The sequence below is a fragment of the Nannobrachium achirus genome (genome assembly GCF_963921795.1).
Source record: "Nannobrachium achirus genome assembly, chromosome: 1".
In the NCBI taxonomy this organism is placed as follows: Eukaryota; Metazoa; Chordata; class Actinopteri; order Myctophiformes; family Myctophidae; genus Nannobrachium; species Nannobrachium achirus.
Window position 1 is genome coordinate 34,795,553 of NC_137810.1, and position 19,812 is coordinate 34,815,364.

Consider the following 19,812-nt stretch of genomic DNA (forward strand, 5'->3'; position numbering starts at 1 on the left):
AAACTGGCTCGTTTTCACGGGCGCTCTCCTCATATAGGCAATAGGCTACTGTAGCAGGCAGCTATTTCGAAGGGGATCATGTGTCCCCTCGACCCTCGTTTTGCCCAACTGATTGATGAATGATGAATTGATGATATACCAATGCTGGAAAAAGTAGGCACTTTTTTAAAATGTATCAATACTTCAATGTAGAAATACTCTGTTACAATTAAAAGTCAGGAATTCAAAATGTAGGCTAGTTGAGTAAAAGTAGCCTACAGTATTGGCATAAAAATGTACTTAAAGTAGCCTACCACAAGTAGAAAGTAGCCTACTCATTATGCAGAATGTCCCATTAAGTTTTCAAATGTATAGAAATCTATATAATAAATCTTTTGAAAATAGCAGATCTACTAGCTCACAATGCTTGCATGGCGATATTTGCTTCTGAGATGTAGTGGAGTAGAAGTAAAAGTAGCCTATTCGAAATTTGGAACTACTCAAGTAAAGTACAAATACCTAAAAAATTGTACTTAAGTAAATGTAGGAATTACACCACTGGCTGTGAACCAGTTAACATCATGATGTCAGTAGACTAGACAAACTGTCTCATTTTTCCTCATATAGGCTACTATAGCAGCTATTTCGGAGTACCCTGCATGGCCGTTTTGCCCAACTGATTGATGATTAAATGACAGGCCCACATCTTTGACCTTGGCTTCCCCAATTCCTGCACTTTGCAATTGTGTCACTGTAGACTACATGATCAAATTGATTTGTAGAGGCAAGACAGTTTGCAAAGAAATGTTTAATAAAGACAGGTTATATGTAATATAGGCAGCTAATATAGGAGGCTTGGTCAGACCAAGTCCATTTAGTTGGTACTGGTTTTTAGTAGCTAAATGAACGTGGACAGTGGATGTCTGTGTGCCACTGCCATTGCAGACATAAAAGAAAGGAGTTGAACAGAGTGGAACAGAACGTGTGCTGAAAACTGGATGAGGGTGATATGATTGGATGGAAGTGTGGATATGAATAATACATTTTTGTATGTGTCTGCATGTACTGTAGAAGCAGACAGTGCATGAGGGAGGGTGACAGCTTTTATGCAACAGACTGGTGTGGAAAAACGGGGGAGGAGAGAGGTGAGAGAGAGAGAGAGAGAGAGAGAGAGAGAGAGAGACCAATAATAAAAAGGGAGATATGCTGTTGCCAGGGAACAGTGGCCACATAAGGGACCATTGACAGCAGCAGGATTACCAAATGGATCCTTTAGGATTAAACAAGCTGATTGATAACACCAAGGAAGCAAACAGATGACCTGATTAATATGTGATTTCTTTCTTTTTTTAATGGACCCCATAGATTTTGTGCGAAATCAGTGAAGAATGAAAAGCTGATTGCTGGGGAAACAGCAAATATATATAAGAAGGGGTTTGCAGCTGAGAGAGAGAGAGAGACAGAGAGAGCATGATGCCAGAGCAGATGTATTCTAATTAAAGGATTTTGTGTCTTGGTGGGGTGAAACGCTGAGCTGGGAGGCAACGTGTCGGCTGGATCTTCACGCCAGTCTTTTACTCTCTCCTTCCTAGACAAAGGTGGGCAGAAGAGGAGGAGGAGATGAGGGGCAGACGAGCACAGAGGTGGCCCCTGTCTTGAGGCACCTGCTGCTGGCTTCTGAGGAGGACACTTTGGACGTTTATGTGTGTCAGCGTGTGTGAGGCTGTGTGCATGTGTGTGTTTGTATGCACATGAGAATGAGCGGGAGATTCAGCCCTAACTCATGCATTGATTTGGAGGACTACAGGTTTCAACCATTAAAACATTGCATCTGTGACTGACGAGGAAGGACGCCCAGGCACTGACGAGCAAGAGATATATATTCAAGGGGTCTCACACTGCCCATGTGAGTACTATAGTCATTCATTACAATGCCTTTGCACTTGTGTTCACATCAAAATTATTACACATTTGAAATTTGGCCAAATGGTCAGATGAACAGGTTCCATTCTTTAATTAAAACAAATAAATACATTGAAATGAACATTGGGTACTATTCCAACATATTTGTTGATTCACCACAGCAGGTGGACTAACAGTGACTAACAGCTCTGAGTTTGAGTTGCATGGTACTGGTAGTCAGTTAAACACATTTGTCTATCCAAATGTCTTTTCTATAATTGTACTCTGTGTTATAATCTACCACACAATTCAGAGGTGAACCAAATCCACACATTGTTATTGGCAGCCATGGCATCATGAAGCAGATAATTGTCACAATATAAAATTAAGAGCTGGGTTTTTTTCTTTAGCACACATGCTCTTTTTATTTTGGTACCCTGTGATTTGCACACACAGTGTAGTTGGCTTATAATGCAGTCTTTTGCATTTGTACTGTGTGAAAGGATGATTGTCTGAATTTCAGAAAAATATAGCTTGACCTTTGTATAGTAATGTAATGATGATGCAAAACCTGCAGTGGATGTCGTTTCAGCGTAAATACTGTCTAAGAGTAACTATACCACTTCAGTGAATTATAAATATTTCACAGGGACTGTACTGCACCACATCCATGCTCATGCAAGGTTATCGTCATCATCAGCAACATACAGTGTAGGTTAATGAAAGAATGTCTGAGGTTACCATTAACATACTGAGTTTCCCTCAACAACATTATAAGTTAGCTTCACATTTATTGCTATTGTACAGTATTGTGAAATATCTGGATTTCTTGGCCGGACACGTCCTTCCTTTGCAAAGTCTGTTCCCAAATTATTTCCTCCATCTTAGACCAGGGAATCCTCAGACACTCAATGGATGACAGGTTGTTTGTTTTACACATGAGTGGATAGGTAGAACAGGGTACGCTCTCCATTCAGACATGTTGCCATTCAGACATTGACTTCTAATTGTCTGAGTGGCAACACTTCCATTGAGGTTAGGGTCAGGGTTAGGGTTAGGTCCAAGAGGGCGATAGCAAGAGAGTGCAAAAGACCCGTACTTCCCGTTTCTGCATGACGTAGGGGGGACGCCTTTTTAGGAGGCAGAAGCAGGTTGGAGTCTATTCATTTCCAATGAGAGAGCTAACGTGAACACAGATCAAAATAATAGTTCAGAAGCTATGCTCACTGAACTAAATATTGGACCAGATCATCACAAGCCACATAATATTATCAAAATTGTCGTACTAAAGTGGCTTTTTTCATCGACACAACAAAGGAGAAAATCAACTTTATTATTGCTCTTTAGCTGTCCCAGCAACACACTCTCGCGGGATCTATAGCACCAGTAAACAGGACGTGCGCGAGATTTGCAGTCAGACTCAGAGCCGGCGCCCTTAGGAGTCAATTTGTAGGATTTGTGTACCATGTCGCACTCTAGTGGATCCAATGAGGATGAGCCATCTTCATTAATTAAATATCTTTGGTTAGGTATAGGTTGCCTGGCATTGCCAGCCTCTATCACACACTTCGAAGAGAGAAACCACGTGCCCCAAGCATACAACCCTGATTGGCCAACCCTTGAAGCTGTTTGAGGAAATAGAATCTCAATGGATCGTACTACAACACCACTACCGCCAGGGGGTGTTGTTGTGTTCGGTCTGGTTTATTAACCAGGCAAAGGAATAGGGTTAGTGTCTGAATGGGGGGATGTCTATGTTAGGCAACAGGCTCTAACTAGTACAATGCTATTTTGTACTCTTACCTTTTTGTATGGTTAGTCAATGTCATCAATTTTTCTACAGTGTCAATAATTTAGTTTGAGAGTGAATTCTCCTCTAGAAATTCATGAATGTAGGTTATGATTATGCATTAGAATGACCTAAAAGTAATGTTACAAGCTATCACAGAATAACACTAAATACAAGTTTATTCTTAAATTTGAATACAAGGTATCAATCTATACATCAGCTATAACATCAGGCCATAACACAGCCAGCATGTACAGTACTCACTGTTGTGTAACTCTGAATATTGATCAAAAGGTTGCCAACAGAGAACAGACTCAGCACAGAAGGATTAGGGCTTGATGTGGATTAAGTTTGGATTCTGCTCCCTCTTGAATTCCACCCAGGATCCGCATTGGTAGTTGACTTTGAAAGCGGCCAAGGGACCTGTCAGAATCAGTCACACGCCTCTCATGTGGAGCCCTATGAGGAGAAGGATAAAAGCCATGTGACCGTGATTCAGACCCCAAATTGTAACCATAGAAAGCAAATTAGCAGGATAAAATCCTCTTGTTGAATGTCAAATGTTGACTTTTGCATATAGGTTGTTCAGCTGTGCACCATAGCAGTGCAGTGTATAGTTAGATTTTTTTTTCCTTTATGTCTTTATAAATGGTGAACATTAATAAATAATGCAGTTCTTTGTACACTCCTAGGCCCCCCCTCTTTCCTCCAAGGGATGGGCACAACAGAGGCTACTCTAAGAATGGAGAACATGGAGGTAAAGGATGAGTGGCAGGACGAAGACTTCCCAAGGTTGGATTTATTTTCAATATGTTCATCATGTATTCATCTCTCTTTATCCTCCTTCCCTGATCATCATCTGTTGGCATGCGTTAATATACCCTTTGTAATGTCATCTGTGTCTATGTGTAAGAACACATACTGTAAAAGCATACCACATGTTTGTGTACAAGTGGATTTGTGTCATATAATTCACATGGTTTGTCTATTTATCCACGGTAACAAAAAAAGCAATACACACCACATTAATCTGTACATGAACATACTAACACAATCAATAATAATTAAGACATAGTTAATTATTCATAATTAATTATATTTCTATTCTGTGCTTAGCGGTTGCTCAATTTCATGGAGGCCATGAAGGCCATGAAGGCCATGGCCGCTGTTGCCCCTCCGTTTGGCCTTGTGCCCCTCAAACCAATAACCTGAGGCCACAGTGGCCTTAATGCCCCAGCTGACTGTACCACTTTCTCCTCTGTCTCTTTCTGGTCAATATGTAGACAGTAGACACCAGTGTCTCTTTCTTTTCATGTAGACACCAGTGTTTTTTTCCCTCTTTTTTGAGAGAGATTCTGAAATCTTAACTCCCCCAAGTCCCCATCCCATTAAACCAATCCAGTGACTTTGATTGATGCAGGGCTGAGCATGGATCAGATTGTAAATACGATTAGGTTATCATCCCTAACCATTAAATTCAACAAATTCTTTCAATGGACTAAAATCTTGTTTTATTTGATGGCCTTCCTGCCCTGGCATTTGGCCTTTGTGCCCTCAACAAATGGACAACATCAAAGACCAAGTGGCCTTGCCCCTAAAATGACGAAATTCCAGGCCTGGTGTGTGCTGAGAAGCCTTTCTAAGGGGAAGTCCTGCACTCATTGCTCCATTGAGGCAGCTTAGAGCAGAAATAGAATACGAGTCATGTTACCAGTAAGACACCTAAGGGCGAAAAGCAGGGCGAGGTCGCGCCATATGTCTTGGCCATCTGGCATCACAGGGATCTCCATATATGGCAATAAAAGGGATTTTGTTCCCCTGACATCACAGTGATTATATATTGGCATTCACAGATGTGGGCTTAATATTGATGACATCAGGGATCTCCATATATGGGCATAAAAGGGATTTGGTTCCCCTGGCATCACAGGGATCTCCATATCGCCATATATGGGCATAAAAGGGAGTTGGTTCCCCTAGCATCACAAGGATCCCCATGTATTGCAATAAAAGGGATGTTGTTCCCATGACATCACAGTGATGACAGAGTGTGATGTCAGAGCGTGAGAGTCGATCAACAAAAAAGACAAGTGCTACCCGTCCGGACAGACACAGACAAGATGTGACGATCAGAGGTGACTGCTCACACTCACCTCTTTAAATTAGGGCCTGAGCAGTCAGTCTGGCTCTCCTTTGTTAGTTTGGTTTGGTTTGGTTTGGTTGGGCGTTGATTTGGATTTTTCGTGAGTCATGTGTGGTCCCCACTTAGTCCTTCCTCTGAGCCAGCTTGTGACAAATGCCATAGTTGTTACAGTAGCTGTACAATTAATTCCCCTTTAATGCCATGCAAGCAAGTTGATGGGAGGGTGGGTGCTATTAGCATTCTGTTTATACTGTTGTCCGCCTCTATAGTCCTAATCATAACACAGCATGCATCACCAAGTTTTGCATAATGTGACTCGAAATTCCCAGCAGAATAGTTTGGGTGCAGTTAGGCTTGACCCATGCACTGCAATAGAACAAGCCTGGTTTAGGTGGTTGTGTAGAACTTGCTTAATCTGTTTATTACTGTCTGCACATTGCTTATTGGTTTTTATCTAAAGTTCTATAGTAGGATGTTAAAGGAATATTATAATATTGGTGTTGTACATATTTAATAGAAATTAATGAATGAATTGTTGAATTTGGCTGTAGTGTGTTGAATGAGAAAAGTAGTTTAGAATCAGAGAGTGTCAGGGGTTCTATATCACATGCCGTATCGATATCTTACAATTCACGTCATGTTCACCGCAAAACTCAAGGAAATTGACTGGGTGAGATAACAGAATCTGGACATAGGGAGAGACACTGAGAGAGAGAGAGAGAGAGAGAGAGAGAGAGAGAGAGAGAGAGGGAGGGAGAGAGAGAGAGAACAGACAGACAGACAGACAGACAGACAGACAGACAGACAGACAGACAGACAGACAGACAGACAGACAGACAGACAGACAAGGATCTCCCAAGATCTATATTTAGAGATATGGAGATCTATCAAGGAGACTAGGTAGAGGAGTAATTCATGACAAACATTCAGACACTGCTCACTGCTAGAGAACGCTACAGAGTGTCAGAGTGATGGATGCGTAGACGGAGAGAGTCCAAATAGTCTGACAGATAGAACAAGAGAGTGTGTGTGCGTGCGTGTGTGCGTGCAATCCGTGCATGTGTGCGTGCGTGCGAGGGAGAGGGAGAGGGATATTTAACAGCTCCAGTGTTTCCATAGCACCTCCTTCCTCCTGATCTCTCAGCTGGGGAGGCAGCCAGGGGGTTGAGGGGAGCAGGTGCAGCCTCTCTCCCATAAATGGTCTCTGGCCACGTCGTCATGTGACGCAACGGCAGCCACCAGTCAACAACACAGCATCACCAGGAAGATGGAGGCAGGTTTGGCTTAGGAGAGGAGAGCAAAGATAGAAAGAAAGAACGCCAGCAGCATATTGAATCATTAGGCTATAGGCGCTGAGAGATACTTTGCCTTCGGCTGGTAATTAATGAATGAAATAACTGGATACAAAGGGGTGCAAAGTCGGATATAGCTCTTCTGAATCATCTTTGATAATATCCTTCCTCTCTTTCCGTTAGGTAAGCATCATCCACCCTTCCACACTCTGCTGATTCGACATGTGAGCTCTTGTTTTCATTTAGAGAATGTGGCTGTATACAGCGCATGACCAACAATAGATTATCGCTCAGTTTATCAAACCGATATCCATTCCTTGAAAATAGCAGTAACTGTGAATAGGAGAAAGGGCATGTTTTTGAACAAAGACAGCCTCTGCATTGTATACTGTGCATCATATGCAGGGTGGATGGTAATCAACATAAGGGTCCTCCTGAGGGAATAGTGTTGGATCGTTCATCACTGCCCTGTCTTGGCTGTGTGCTTATTTGAATGCAAGGAGGAAAGCATTTTTGGCTTGCATGAGGATGCAGTGACTGGAGATGAGTTATGTCACTCTCTGCTGAATAACAACAATACATTCATATGAATCAGGCTTTTACCCTTCAACATATAGAATTACAGCTTTCTTTTATAGAGCCATTGCTGTGTTGTTAGAATGGCACTGATTTAGACAGAACCACGTGTGTATAATATAGGCCTATATGTACGCACACCACTGAAGTGTGTGTGTACACACGCACGCACGCACGCACGCACGCACACACACACACACACACACACACACACACACACACACACACACACACACACACACACACACACACACACACACACACACACACACACACACACACACACACACAAGATTTCGGGACATAACAGCCTCTCTGTGTCTTCCCCAAACAGACTAGGGGGAGGGTAATTTGCTCCCTTCTCTTTTACACTGTCTCTTGCTCTCCCTCTCTGATCCTCTATCCCCCCAAATATTATTTCCACCATCTCTCCCCGTTTCTACTCCCATTTCACACCCTGACTGGCATCTCTATAATTTATGTCTCCCCAGAGATAAGTTAATTCCCCTTTATGTGCTGTATATGTGCTGATTGCATGACCCATGCAGTGTTGAGCCGCATCAGCTCGCCGGCTGCTGGTGTGGTGCCATGGGTTTATTAACACCAGCTCAGTGACGATGTGACGCTGTAATATGGGACCAGAGAATAATGCTGTGATGAATAGTTAAGATTCATAAAAAATATGCTTATGGGTGAAATGATAGTTTGTCTCTGATCCGGGTTCTGGGAACTAGGCCAACTGGTGGAGTAGTGTTATTTATTGTAAGGCTTAACTTTAGGTTCTATAGTCAAACAAAATGTTTCAATCCTTTTCCAAGTGATTACATTTTAATGTGCAAATGTGTCTCCCAGTTACACTGACAGATGACATTCTGGACACAGTGTCGCTCTTTACATTTACATTACCACTTAAATGCTTTCCTCCAGACCACTACCAGACGGGGACATGGAGTCTTCCTGTGGTCTCACCGATGACAGAACCTGTAAGTAAACATGGGTACTGGACAGTCATTGACATTGACACGTATCAAGATTTGGTGATGATATTTGAAGCATATTAGAACTCATCACTTTTCACCATTCTGACAGATCTACATGATATATTGTTTCACTTTATAGTAATTTGCTGTGTTCATGTTGTTCCCTGAAGTAATGTATTAATCAGTCATGGACCGTCAACGCTAGCAATGTTGCAGTATACTTGAAGAATTATAATGCAGAATTAGAAGTATTACGTATTTCATGCTTAAATATGTATCCAACGTCCACTGGTTATAATGACAAAATACTCTGGCCATGGAAGGAAAGGAATGTCCGCACACTGGAATAGGAGCTCCGGGTCTTCATCAGGTCTAGTCTAGACCTGATGAAGACCCCGTGGGGGGTCGAAACGTTGTTATGCTGAAAATTTGAAATAAACTACTCGTGGGAGCTCCTATTCCAGTGTGCGGACATTCCTTTCCTTCCATGTATGTATTTTTTTGCCCAGCACCTGGTACAACTTTTTTTGGATGTGCGTGCTCCCCTCTTGAACTCAAAATACTCTGGCCAACCACGTGCCATAACAACACCCTGTTCCTAATTGGTCTCTTTGACCTCCATTCCTGATCCAAGCTCCGCCCAACACCCTGAATGTCAGTCCAAGTGGAGGAGGCGGAGGTGGCTCCTCCTCCCACCGCAAGCGGCGTACACTGGTCGCTCCGGATATGAACCTGTCGTTGGACCACAGTGAGGGCTCTTTGCTGTCAGACGACTTCCTGGACACGCCTGACGACCTGGATATTAACGTAGATGACATTGATACCCCAGATGAGACGGATTCCCTGGAGTTCATCACCAACGGCAACGACCTGGAGTGGGAAGGTATGTGATGTAGTCAAAACAAACACACACACACACACACACACACGCACAAACACACACACACACACACACACACACACACACACACACACACACACACACACACACACACACACACACACACACACACACACACATGTTGAATGTTTTGTGTACAGGGTTAGGGTTAGGGCTTAGGGTAAACTCCGGTGGGATCCAGGCAACCTATATTGTATGCATGCAAACACATACAATTGCACCTTATATTCCAACCTTCTAACTGTGAACTGTGAAATGATCACCTAACTAACACACACACACTCACACACACATATGCACGTACGCATGCACGTACGCATGCGCGCATTCACGCATGCTGCACTCACGTTGCACGCACACACACACACACGCACGCACGCACGCACGCACGCACACACACACACACACACACACACACACACACACACACACACACACACACACACACACACACACAAGACTATGTTTTACACCTTGTCCGTCCGTCCGTCCGTCCGTCCGTCCGTCCGTCCGTCCGTCCGTCCGTCCGTCCGTCCGTCCGTCTGTCCGTCTGTGAATAGCTAATCTCTGGCACTGTTGGCATGATGGCAGCGGAACTGCCACTCCCTGGGTAGCCTCATGCCCAGAAGATGGGAGGAGTCAGTTTACTACTCCCTGGTTGCCAGAGCAGAACCTCTGCCCCAGGTTTTTCACATGGGCCTGTTATAAGACCACCAGGAGGCAGTAACTACATTTTTGAAGATACTGACTTATTTGTGTATCCCAAAGGTCAAATTAGCCTTCATGATATAGGGGGATAAACAATGACCTCAAGAACAGATATACAATCAGTGTAATATCACTTATATGCATATATCTCTTGTCCAGATGACGCACCAGTGGCCTCAGCCAAAGCCGGTCCAGCTGACCGGTCAGGAGAGGTGGACGAGGACGGGGCCGGCGGAAACGGACGTCTCTGGAGGACGGTGATCATCGGAGAGCAGGAGCACCGCATCGACATGCAGGTCATCAGACCCTTTCTCCGGGTCATCACACACGGAGGTCAGTGTCAAATTACCTTTCACTCAGCAGCTGGAACATGAAGGCCAGTTAGCTCCTTTACCACGAAAGGCATGCCAGGAAAAATCACCTTGTCAGTGATACGGTCCACTTAAAAAATATCTTCCGTTACTTTGTATTATACAATTTTAACGATTTACTTTGGTATTCTCAGTAAATTGTATTATCGCTATGAACATTGTGAATGGTAATGAATCTGCAAAGTTAAGATCTCGAATCTGCAAAGTTAAGTGGACTAATCTGCTCTTTCTCTGTCCTTTTCTCCCCCCTTGTCTACTGTACACACACACACACACACACACACACACACACACACACACACACACACACACACACACACACACACACACACACACACACACACACACACACACACACACACACTGTTCAGGTTACTACGGTGAGGGCCTAAATGCTATAATTGTCTTCTCCGCTTGTTACCTGCCTGATAGCAGCTGCCCTGACTATCATTACATCATGGAGAACCTTTTTCTGTGAGTATATGAGTGACTGTTAACAAAACACAGGAATGCTTGCCAGCAATGTGGAGTTTGCATGCTTATGCATTTTCTTTATTTTTAGGCTTTTATCGTAGCTTATTGATCATATTTACGCAATGGTCATTTTACTTACATACACTATTAGCCCACCCCTGGCCTGAACTAAGGAAAAGAAATGATAATATTTCCCATAACAAAGCATATTGTATTTTACATCCGTCCCTACTCCTCCAGGTATGTGGTTAGCAGTCTAGAGATGCTGGTAGCGGAGGACTATCTGATCATCTACATGAATGGAGGCACTCCACGAGGCAAGATGCCTGGGATCAGCTGGCTCAAGAAGTGTTACCAGATGATTGACAGGCGGTAGGGATTTGTTTGATTGATTACTCTCAGAAGTCAGTTAGCATCCATGGATGATGTATTGCTCAAGACATTGTTGTTATCTGGAGCCATACGTAACACTATAGTGGCCTAAGAGGCAATCCTACCACAGACATTGTCCCATAGTGCATCTCATCTTTCTTTCTGTGTTAGTGAAGAGAAAATATGAAGGGGAGTGGACTTAATGCTGCCATGGAACTTTTAAAGAATACATTATTTAATCTATAAATGTTTTTTAATATAGTTGGATCTTCCTTGAAATGTAAAACTGCTCACTGTGAGACACAAGGCTATAACAGCATTTTTTAAACCAACATCTCCACTCTGCATCTTCAACTCCAACGTCAAAGCGGTTTTACTGTACGGGTCGGAAACAGAACCACAAAAGCAACATCAAACAGACTGCAAACATTCATCAACATTCATTAACAGATGCTTACAACTAATTCTGGGAATTTACTGGCCTAACACCATAACAAATGAAGAGCTCTGGCAAACCACACAACAAGAACAAATTGAAACCCAATTGCAGGAAATGGGGCTTGATTGGGCACACCTTGAAAAAACCATCCTCCAACACAACCAGGCAGGCCTTAACTTGGAACCCTCAGGGGAAAAGAAAACCAGGAAGACCCTGAAACAGCTGGAAAAGAGCAAAAGGGTTTAAGTCAAGACTGTGAGACACTTATTAACAGTCTCAATAGACTCAATTGGACAGTGTGGCTAATGTGACCAATTTATACTGCCTGCGCTTTGTACAGACATGCATGACATTATACTGACAGATTCATGAGCCCCAAACAAGTGCAAATGAAAAGTGATGGAACCTGCCAGCTGCTATCTGTCATTAGGAGCCTAGAGAAGACTCTGAAAGGAAAGCCTCTAATTGAATGGTCAATGAGCTTAAATGCATTTCAATAGGTTTGAATGTGTTTCATTCAGTTACTATACCACAAAGTACTGTGCTTTTACCCTGCACTTATAATGGTAGCTCAGCTAATGCTCTGGTAATTAAATGGATTTACTCCTGCTTGTGTGTTGTGCTCGCAGGTTGAGGAAGAATCTGAAGTCTTTGGTCATTGCTCATCCTACATGGTTTATACGCACTGTCCTGGCCATTTCCAGACCCTTCATTAGGTAACACACTCACACACACACACACACACACACACACACACACACACACACACACACACACACACACACACACACACACACACACACACACACACACAGACACACACACACACACACACACACACACACACACACACACACACACACACACACACACACACACACACACACACACACACGCAGTCAAGGATGTACCTTGACTGCATGTACATTTTAAATGCTACATTTACACTTAAACAAATTGCAATTAATTTAAACAGGATTGAGATCTTGTTTTATGGACCATGGCCACAAAGTCCAACTTTAAACTTGTTCTCATCTTCATCTTCTGCAGTGTGAAGTTCATGAATAAGATCCAGTATGTCCACAGTCTGGATGAGCTGGCAGAGATCGTCCCCATGGAGCATGTGCAGGTCCCTGAGTGTGTGGCGCAGTAAGTGGTTACCGCCACTAGATGGCACAAGAGACTGAATGTAGTCAGTACTTTCCTACTGCCTTTCATTTACTGACTGACTGAATCAAATGCTGGGTTGCATATGATTTAGGAAATTAGGAATGATGTCAATATAAAGAAATAAATATGAAATGTTATCTAATTTGACTAAAACTATTATTAGTGTGGTTCCTCGACAGGGCAACACACTGTAGTCCTGGCGAAACTTTATTTATTCTTCTTCTAGATAAACTTTATTTGTGAATGGGTTTACCTTGAATAGGGAATCAATGTGGAATCAATGGGAATGTGAATCAATAGGGAATCATTGGGAGGGAATCAATTGGTCAAGCTTCACATGACAGTTAGCTTGCTGCAGAATATAGTCACGTCTGCAACCACACTTGCAATTTCCAATTGCATCTTTTCTTGTTATTATCAGCTTTGGTCAATTTAAATATCAGTTAGCATTCTCGGTTCTAAAATTATTGATGACAGCATTTGACCATTTGCCTCTTTTTCAGATTTGACGAGGAGGGATTAAAGCTCGAAATGAGAGGTGAAATACATCTTAAATTTAATAATAATTTGTTTCAATTACAGTTATAACTGTAACCCCTCATATACAAGAAGTTTCTCATACAAAAACTGAGTTAAAATGATTAGCTTTGTGCTGCTCCAGCAATTGGGCATCTGTCCAAGTACAATAATAAGCACATTTGAATACTTCAAGCTATGTAGAACTGGTTGTGTGTGTGTGTGTGTGTGTGTGTGTGTGTGTGTGTGTGTGTGTGTGTGTGTGTGTGTGTGTGTGTGTGTGTGTGTGTGTGTGTGTGTGTGTGTGTGTGTGTGTGTGTGTGTGTGTGTGTGTGTGCGCATACAGAATGGAGCAGGAACAGAGACAACAGCAGCAGTCAAATCCTCAGGAGCCAGTAAAGACAGAGAGGTAGTTCTTCTACCTCCCATCCGGGTTCACTGCTCTAATCCAGTGGCTCCAACAATCTGACCACGGCAATTTTTTCAGATTGGTGCATTTTCAGAGCATGTTTATTTGAATGATCTTGATCAATCATTCGATTGTGTTCTGCAAAAATCTTGGGGTTTTGCCCATTATTTTATGGCCCCCAGTCCTCACGGCCCACCAGTGGGCCCTGGCCACCAGGTTTGGAATCGCTGTTCAAACTCTTGTTAAAGCTTTAATCTTGTTTGCCAGCAATGCATAACAAAGAAATAACTTTCATGAAACATACACAGGAATATCAGCCATCACATGAAGAAATGTGACTTTATTGTATCTCATTTCCAGACCAAAATCAATGATTGCGGATAAAGGTTTGTGAGAAGGACCTGGGCTGCTTCATTCATTTCGAAGGTAAACCAGCAATTCTGTAATACTATTGTTTTATTGTGACTTTATGGTGTTTGAAATAAATAAAAAGAAAGCATGAAAGAAAAATATTGGCCACAAGGTGGCTCTGTTCACCAGAAATGAGCTTTACAACCTACTCAGTCAGTATTACTGGATTCCTCTCCATTCATGGAAACCTTGAGCATTGAAACACTCCACTAACAACCTGTGAACAGCAGTGGATCCACAAGTTATATAATGTATTAGTGATAGCCATCTCTACAATGGTGTACACATGGTGTATCACAGTATTAATAATAAGGATGTACCTTGACTGTAGCTAATCCTGCCCACTGCTGGTATTGTAGGAAGGAAGTGAAAAGATCACCAGTCTAGTTTGGTCTGGTGTGTGTGTGTGTGTGTGTGTGTGTGTGTGTGTGTGTGTGTGTGTGTGTGTGTGTGTGTGTGTGTGTGTGTGTGTGTGTGTGTGTGTGTGTGTGCGTGTGTGTGTGTGTGCGCACTGCATCATCATTGTAGAGGTCAATGGGTCAAGCATTCAAATTGGCTGTTCCAATTTGTTACATCAGACCTAGACCTATGTACGACCTCTTTTCCATGAACATTCTGAGGCCAAATGTTCCCTTCCATGGCGATCAACTGAAAACTGCCCATACCTTGCTTTTTTTAGTTGAAAATTATAATTTTTGGTCAAGGCATTATATATATATATATATATATATATATACCTGTATATATATAAAACAAACCATTAAAAAAGGACATTGATTTTATATTTTAATACAAAATGTGGACGCCAGAGATTTAAACTCAGTATGGATGACCAATCAAATCACCCAAAATGTTATTTTCAATTAAAATATAACATTATTTTATCCATTTCTGTGCACGCTTTGTCTGCACTTTAAACCGCAACATGTGATTTGAGTTTGGTCAAAACAGGGGACAATGAGGTCCAAGTCAACATTTTAGTCTCTGCAGATGCAGCACATTTCTGCATCACTGTCACAAGTTGTAGATCATGTCCGTGTTTATGACTGAGGAAGTTGAGTGGGTTCAAGTGTAAAAATGATTGGAAATTGATCAGGCTTAATATACTGTAGCAATCAAATATACTTTTGCCAGATCCCTAATTTCGCATTGCAATTGTGAGTTGCTTTTCTGAATGCTGTACCACCTCCACGTCTGTATTTTACACAAAGCCATTTGTTTGGTGAGAACCTGGATTACTCAAGCATGTGATAACATGCAATTGAATGTCTGGAGGTGACAAGCACTGTGGTCTAAGGTCTTCTATGACTATGAATGGTTGTGGCTTTGCAAATGTATTGTTGTCTCTCCTCAACTGTCCGGCAGCAGTAAATATTCAGACATGCATTTGGAGCAGCCTTTTGTGTTAATTAGAGTGCTTCCCACCACAGGGCCTAAAACCATTAATTGCCTTACGCTTGCGGCATTAAGCCTTCCACCGCATCGGTACGGCTGTGCTGAGCATGGTAATGCAACCATGCTGATTAGGCATGTGCCAACTGGGCTGACTGGACAAGTGCCATGCAGTGTTTAGCGTGGAACACGTAAACTGTATACATAAGTGTTCTGCAACTTCTGCGCAAAAGAGCAGCAAACTTTGCACTTGTCATCATTAAGCCTACAAGGAAATGATTACTTCTAATAAATGTATACATTTCCAGAACACTATCATCCACTAACACAATTTCCTTATTGTTTTGCAGGGTATGACAGAACTATGAAGACACTTTCCTACTTCATAATGTATTCAGCTGAAGATACGTGTTATCATTTCCCCATCAAGCTGTTGAATGTTCTGTCTCAGATTCCCTCTAACAAAAGCTCCCTCTTTCCCAGAGGGTTTTATGTTGCAAGTTGAGGACTATTACTAAAGAGGGCAGTGTTCCCTCTGGTGCACTAAGAAACCGTCAAGTCATGAGAGACTGTTGCTGATTTATCAATTCATTATGCTACTCTGTTAATCCTATATAAGGACATTCTTTGAAATGTTACATCATGAAATCACAAGCAGGCTCTGTGAAGCCAGCGTATCACCCTATGCATCACAAAAAAGCACCATGAACATGAGAAACAGAGTTTTGTATTTAGACTGGTACAGTATATAGGCTATCTATATCTTTATTGTAACCAGAGATGTAAGACAACCACCTGGAATGGATGGAGTAGGAAATCTACCATTGAGGGGTCGGAAGTTGACCTATAGGTCAGTGAAAGATCACCAAACTAAAATGGCTCTTCCGCAGTTATTTAATCTTTGTTTACGCAGAACTTCAAAATGTAGATACTACTTTGCAAAAAACATCTAAAGCCTATTTTTTTTACATTTGCCTCATGAATTGTCTGTATTTGAATCTGCTATTCAATGTTCCTTGTTATGATGTATGAAGATGTTGATGTGCTAAAATCACTAACGTCTACTAACCTGGGGATCGTTTAATATATTATTTTCAGATTATGACGCTTCTGTGACATTTTGCCTAGTCCTATGTCTGTCTGTCTTTCAGGCTTCTGCCATGTAACTTGATGTGCCTCACTCTTCTCATATTTGGGATTGATTCAATTAGGCTTGGGCAATGTCTATTTAAAAAAAATCCCATCAGACCTTCCAGATTTTTCAACGGGTATATGTTTTTGATGGTATTAGTGTTTTTTTTTTAGAAAGAAAAGGAAAGGCTGAGCTGCTTTTGTCATAATATATGGTAAAGTTTTCCATTGTGGCCTGGATAAGTGTCAGCCCTGACACTCAACAGACACTCATCTTCTGATGTAACGACCTTGTTATGTATGAGAGACAAGAGGGTTTCTGAAATGTATTTCAGTTGGATACATTTCATGCAGCTTACAGGTACATACTGTAGATAGTTTCCAAGGTGTTGTACATTTTGAAGGGGAGTTAAATCCTCAAATGTTTTTCATCCACGGTTTGAATTTGCAATGCAGTCATCTACATGTCATTGTAGCAAGGTGGTAGTGAGTTGTACATTGCAGATTTTAACATTTTAATGTAATTTAATTTACTCTGTGCTGTAATCATTGGTTTGCACTATTGCCCCACTACTGTAATTATTTAAACATTTCACGTCTATTTCTGTTTTCTGGGGATGATGAGAATATCATAGGTTTTATTCTTTTATAAGTTGTAGATGATTGTAGCAAGTAAAGAATAGGTGAAAATAGACATGGCAATGCATACCATCAGGAGTGTCATCAGCATTCATGGCTGGTGAAGTAATTGGAATGGAATCGAACTTATTCAGCTCTTCAATTTCATTCACCTCCAGTGGCTTCGGTTTCTGTCCACACCATGACACCATGAGCTTATTTGTCAACATACTGGAACAGTGCGGGCGAGAAACAACATTGATTCAGCTTGTTCAATTTAACTTTGAGAGTGTAAGAATTCAGCCTCATAGTAAAATTGAGGATTTTACTGTGCAAGAGACGTCCATTCCTTTCAAGTGGAGTTATCAGTTGTACCTGTGCCTGAACCAAATGACTCCCAGAAAACATAGTGATAGAATGTCAAGTAATAAATGTCAAGTATTGTCAGCAAGGGACATCGTTGTCAAAAACTCTCTCTAAGCAATTGTTGTCTTTATTTTTCATTTAAACTGTAAAAGCACAATATCTATTTTTATTTCACTAGGAATGCAAAGACAACGCTCACAATTTGTCAGCAAAAAAATAAAATAAAGAGTAGCTTATTTTTCAGAAATGTTTTGCTCTGATTAAAATGGAAAAGATTAAATACTTGTTCTTTTAGATTGTGGTGGTAGTTTTGGCCTTGTAAATATAATAAATTGATCCATCCAACAATCACAGATGTTTGTTTGTATACTTTCTTTCCTTTCAAGGAATGGACCATATGCTAAGTTAGCAAGGCCATCATCTGCAGTTGCATACATTTGAGGTTCAATTTCATGGTGTTTATTGTCACAAACAAAACAAATACAGTTTGTAGTAGCATTATAAGCAGTGAAAATAAAGTAATATATTGGTGTCTATTATGTTTGAAGTTTAATATTTCTTGTTGGCCTAAAAGCCAACTGATTACATAATTAAATAATGGCCTAAACAGTTTACATAGTAAATGAGATCACCTGCACATGCAGTAGTGACATGACGTACTAAATGTACTAGTATTACTTCCAGATCTGGAGTTTCCCATGGCATCTTTTCACCATGCCAGGGATCAAAAGAAACTATTAATACTGCCATTATGACCCCTCAGTTACCATAATAGCACCTTCGTCACATGATGCCCCAAAACACCAACAAGGCCCCCACACACACACTCACACACACAAGCTCTGACAGAGATCCCGACTACCTCCCCAACACACACGAGCTCTGACAGAGAACCCCTGACTACTACGTCAGCTGTGACACAGTTAGGTATGTGTCTCTTTTGTCACATGCACATGTTCAGCATAGCACCCCCCAGGGGGTCCTTCAGGGGGTTCCAGGTGGTCCCCAGCAAAATGAGGAACAGTTTGATTTCACTATTTCACTTATTTCACCAGCTCTCACCAACAGTTACAGCCCAGTGAGAGCAATTCAAACAATACGTAGGCTATATAACTAAAGATTATAGACTGCACTGGTATAAACCCATTACCTTTGGAGCATATTCCAGTGTGCAGTCAATATTTTTCTACTATGAATTAAGTGAGGCCATGGCATTTATTTTATAAAAATCATTGATTGATTGAATACTTTATTAGCAAGCGTGTTAATAGTACAGGTAGTATAGTCAAAGGTTCTGCTAAAAAGGATAACACAAAAAGACCCAGAGGGCTTGTTTCCATTGTGGTCCATTGTACTCAATCCATCAGTATATAATAGGCTACATACACTACAATGCAAATAAATACAACACAACACAACACAACACAAGTGAACAACACATATTGGAATAAAACTCAGTATGACAATGAGCAGCAATGACATACAGTTCACATTATATCTACTCATGGCTTACTGAACAGGCATGTTACATAGGCTAGGTCACGTGAAAGGATCAGCTGAATTCCCTTTAATGGTGTGCCTTCTCTCTTATTATATTATATTATATTTTCTTCAAACCACCTATGAAGAATTCCCCAGCTAGAGCAATCATTGGCGAGGGCCATTAAATAAAAATGATATCAATATCATGAAGGCTCACACTGACCACTCCTAGCTGTGTTTATTGATGTGAACCAGTAGACCTATTTGACCTCAAATTGCCCTCTCATTCTTTATAGTAGGCTATACTGAAACACCTGATAACTGGAAGTTTTTCTACTAATATACCCAGACCTGGATTATACAATTTGGGGTCATTAATTATATTAATTAT

General features: G+C 41.4%; 1 protein-coding gene across 1 annotated transcript; it reads left to right on the forward strand.

The window, feature by feature from the left end:
* Positions 1-72: 72 nt before the first annotated feature.
* Positions 73-18,163, forward strand: atcaya (ATCAY kinesin light chain interacting caytaxin a). The gene is given in 15 exon segments (XM_080724166.1): positions 73-153; positions 1,572-1,885; positions 4,363-4,462; positions 8,609-8,664; positions 9,296-9,544; positions 10,430-10,603; positions 11,013-11,115; positions 11,356-11,487; positions 12,556-12,642; positions 12,977-13,075; positions 13,600-13,610; positions 13,613-13,634; positions 13,959-14,024; positions 14,382-14,447; positions 16,175-18,163. Coding segments are annotated over 12 exon segments (1,077 nt in total). The 5' UTR covers positions 73-153; positions 1,572-1,885; positions 4,363-4,385; the 3' UTR covers positions 14,383-14,447; positions 16,175-18,163.
* Positions 18,164-19,812: the final 1,649 nt, after the last annotated feature.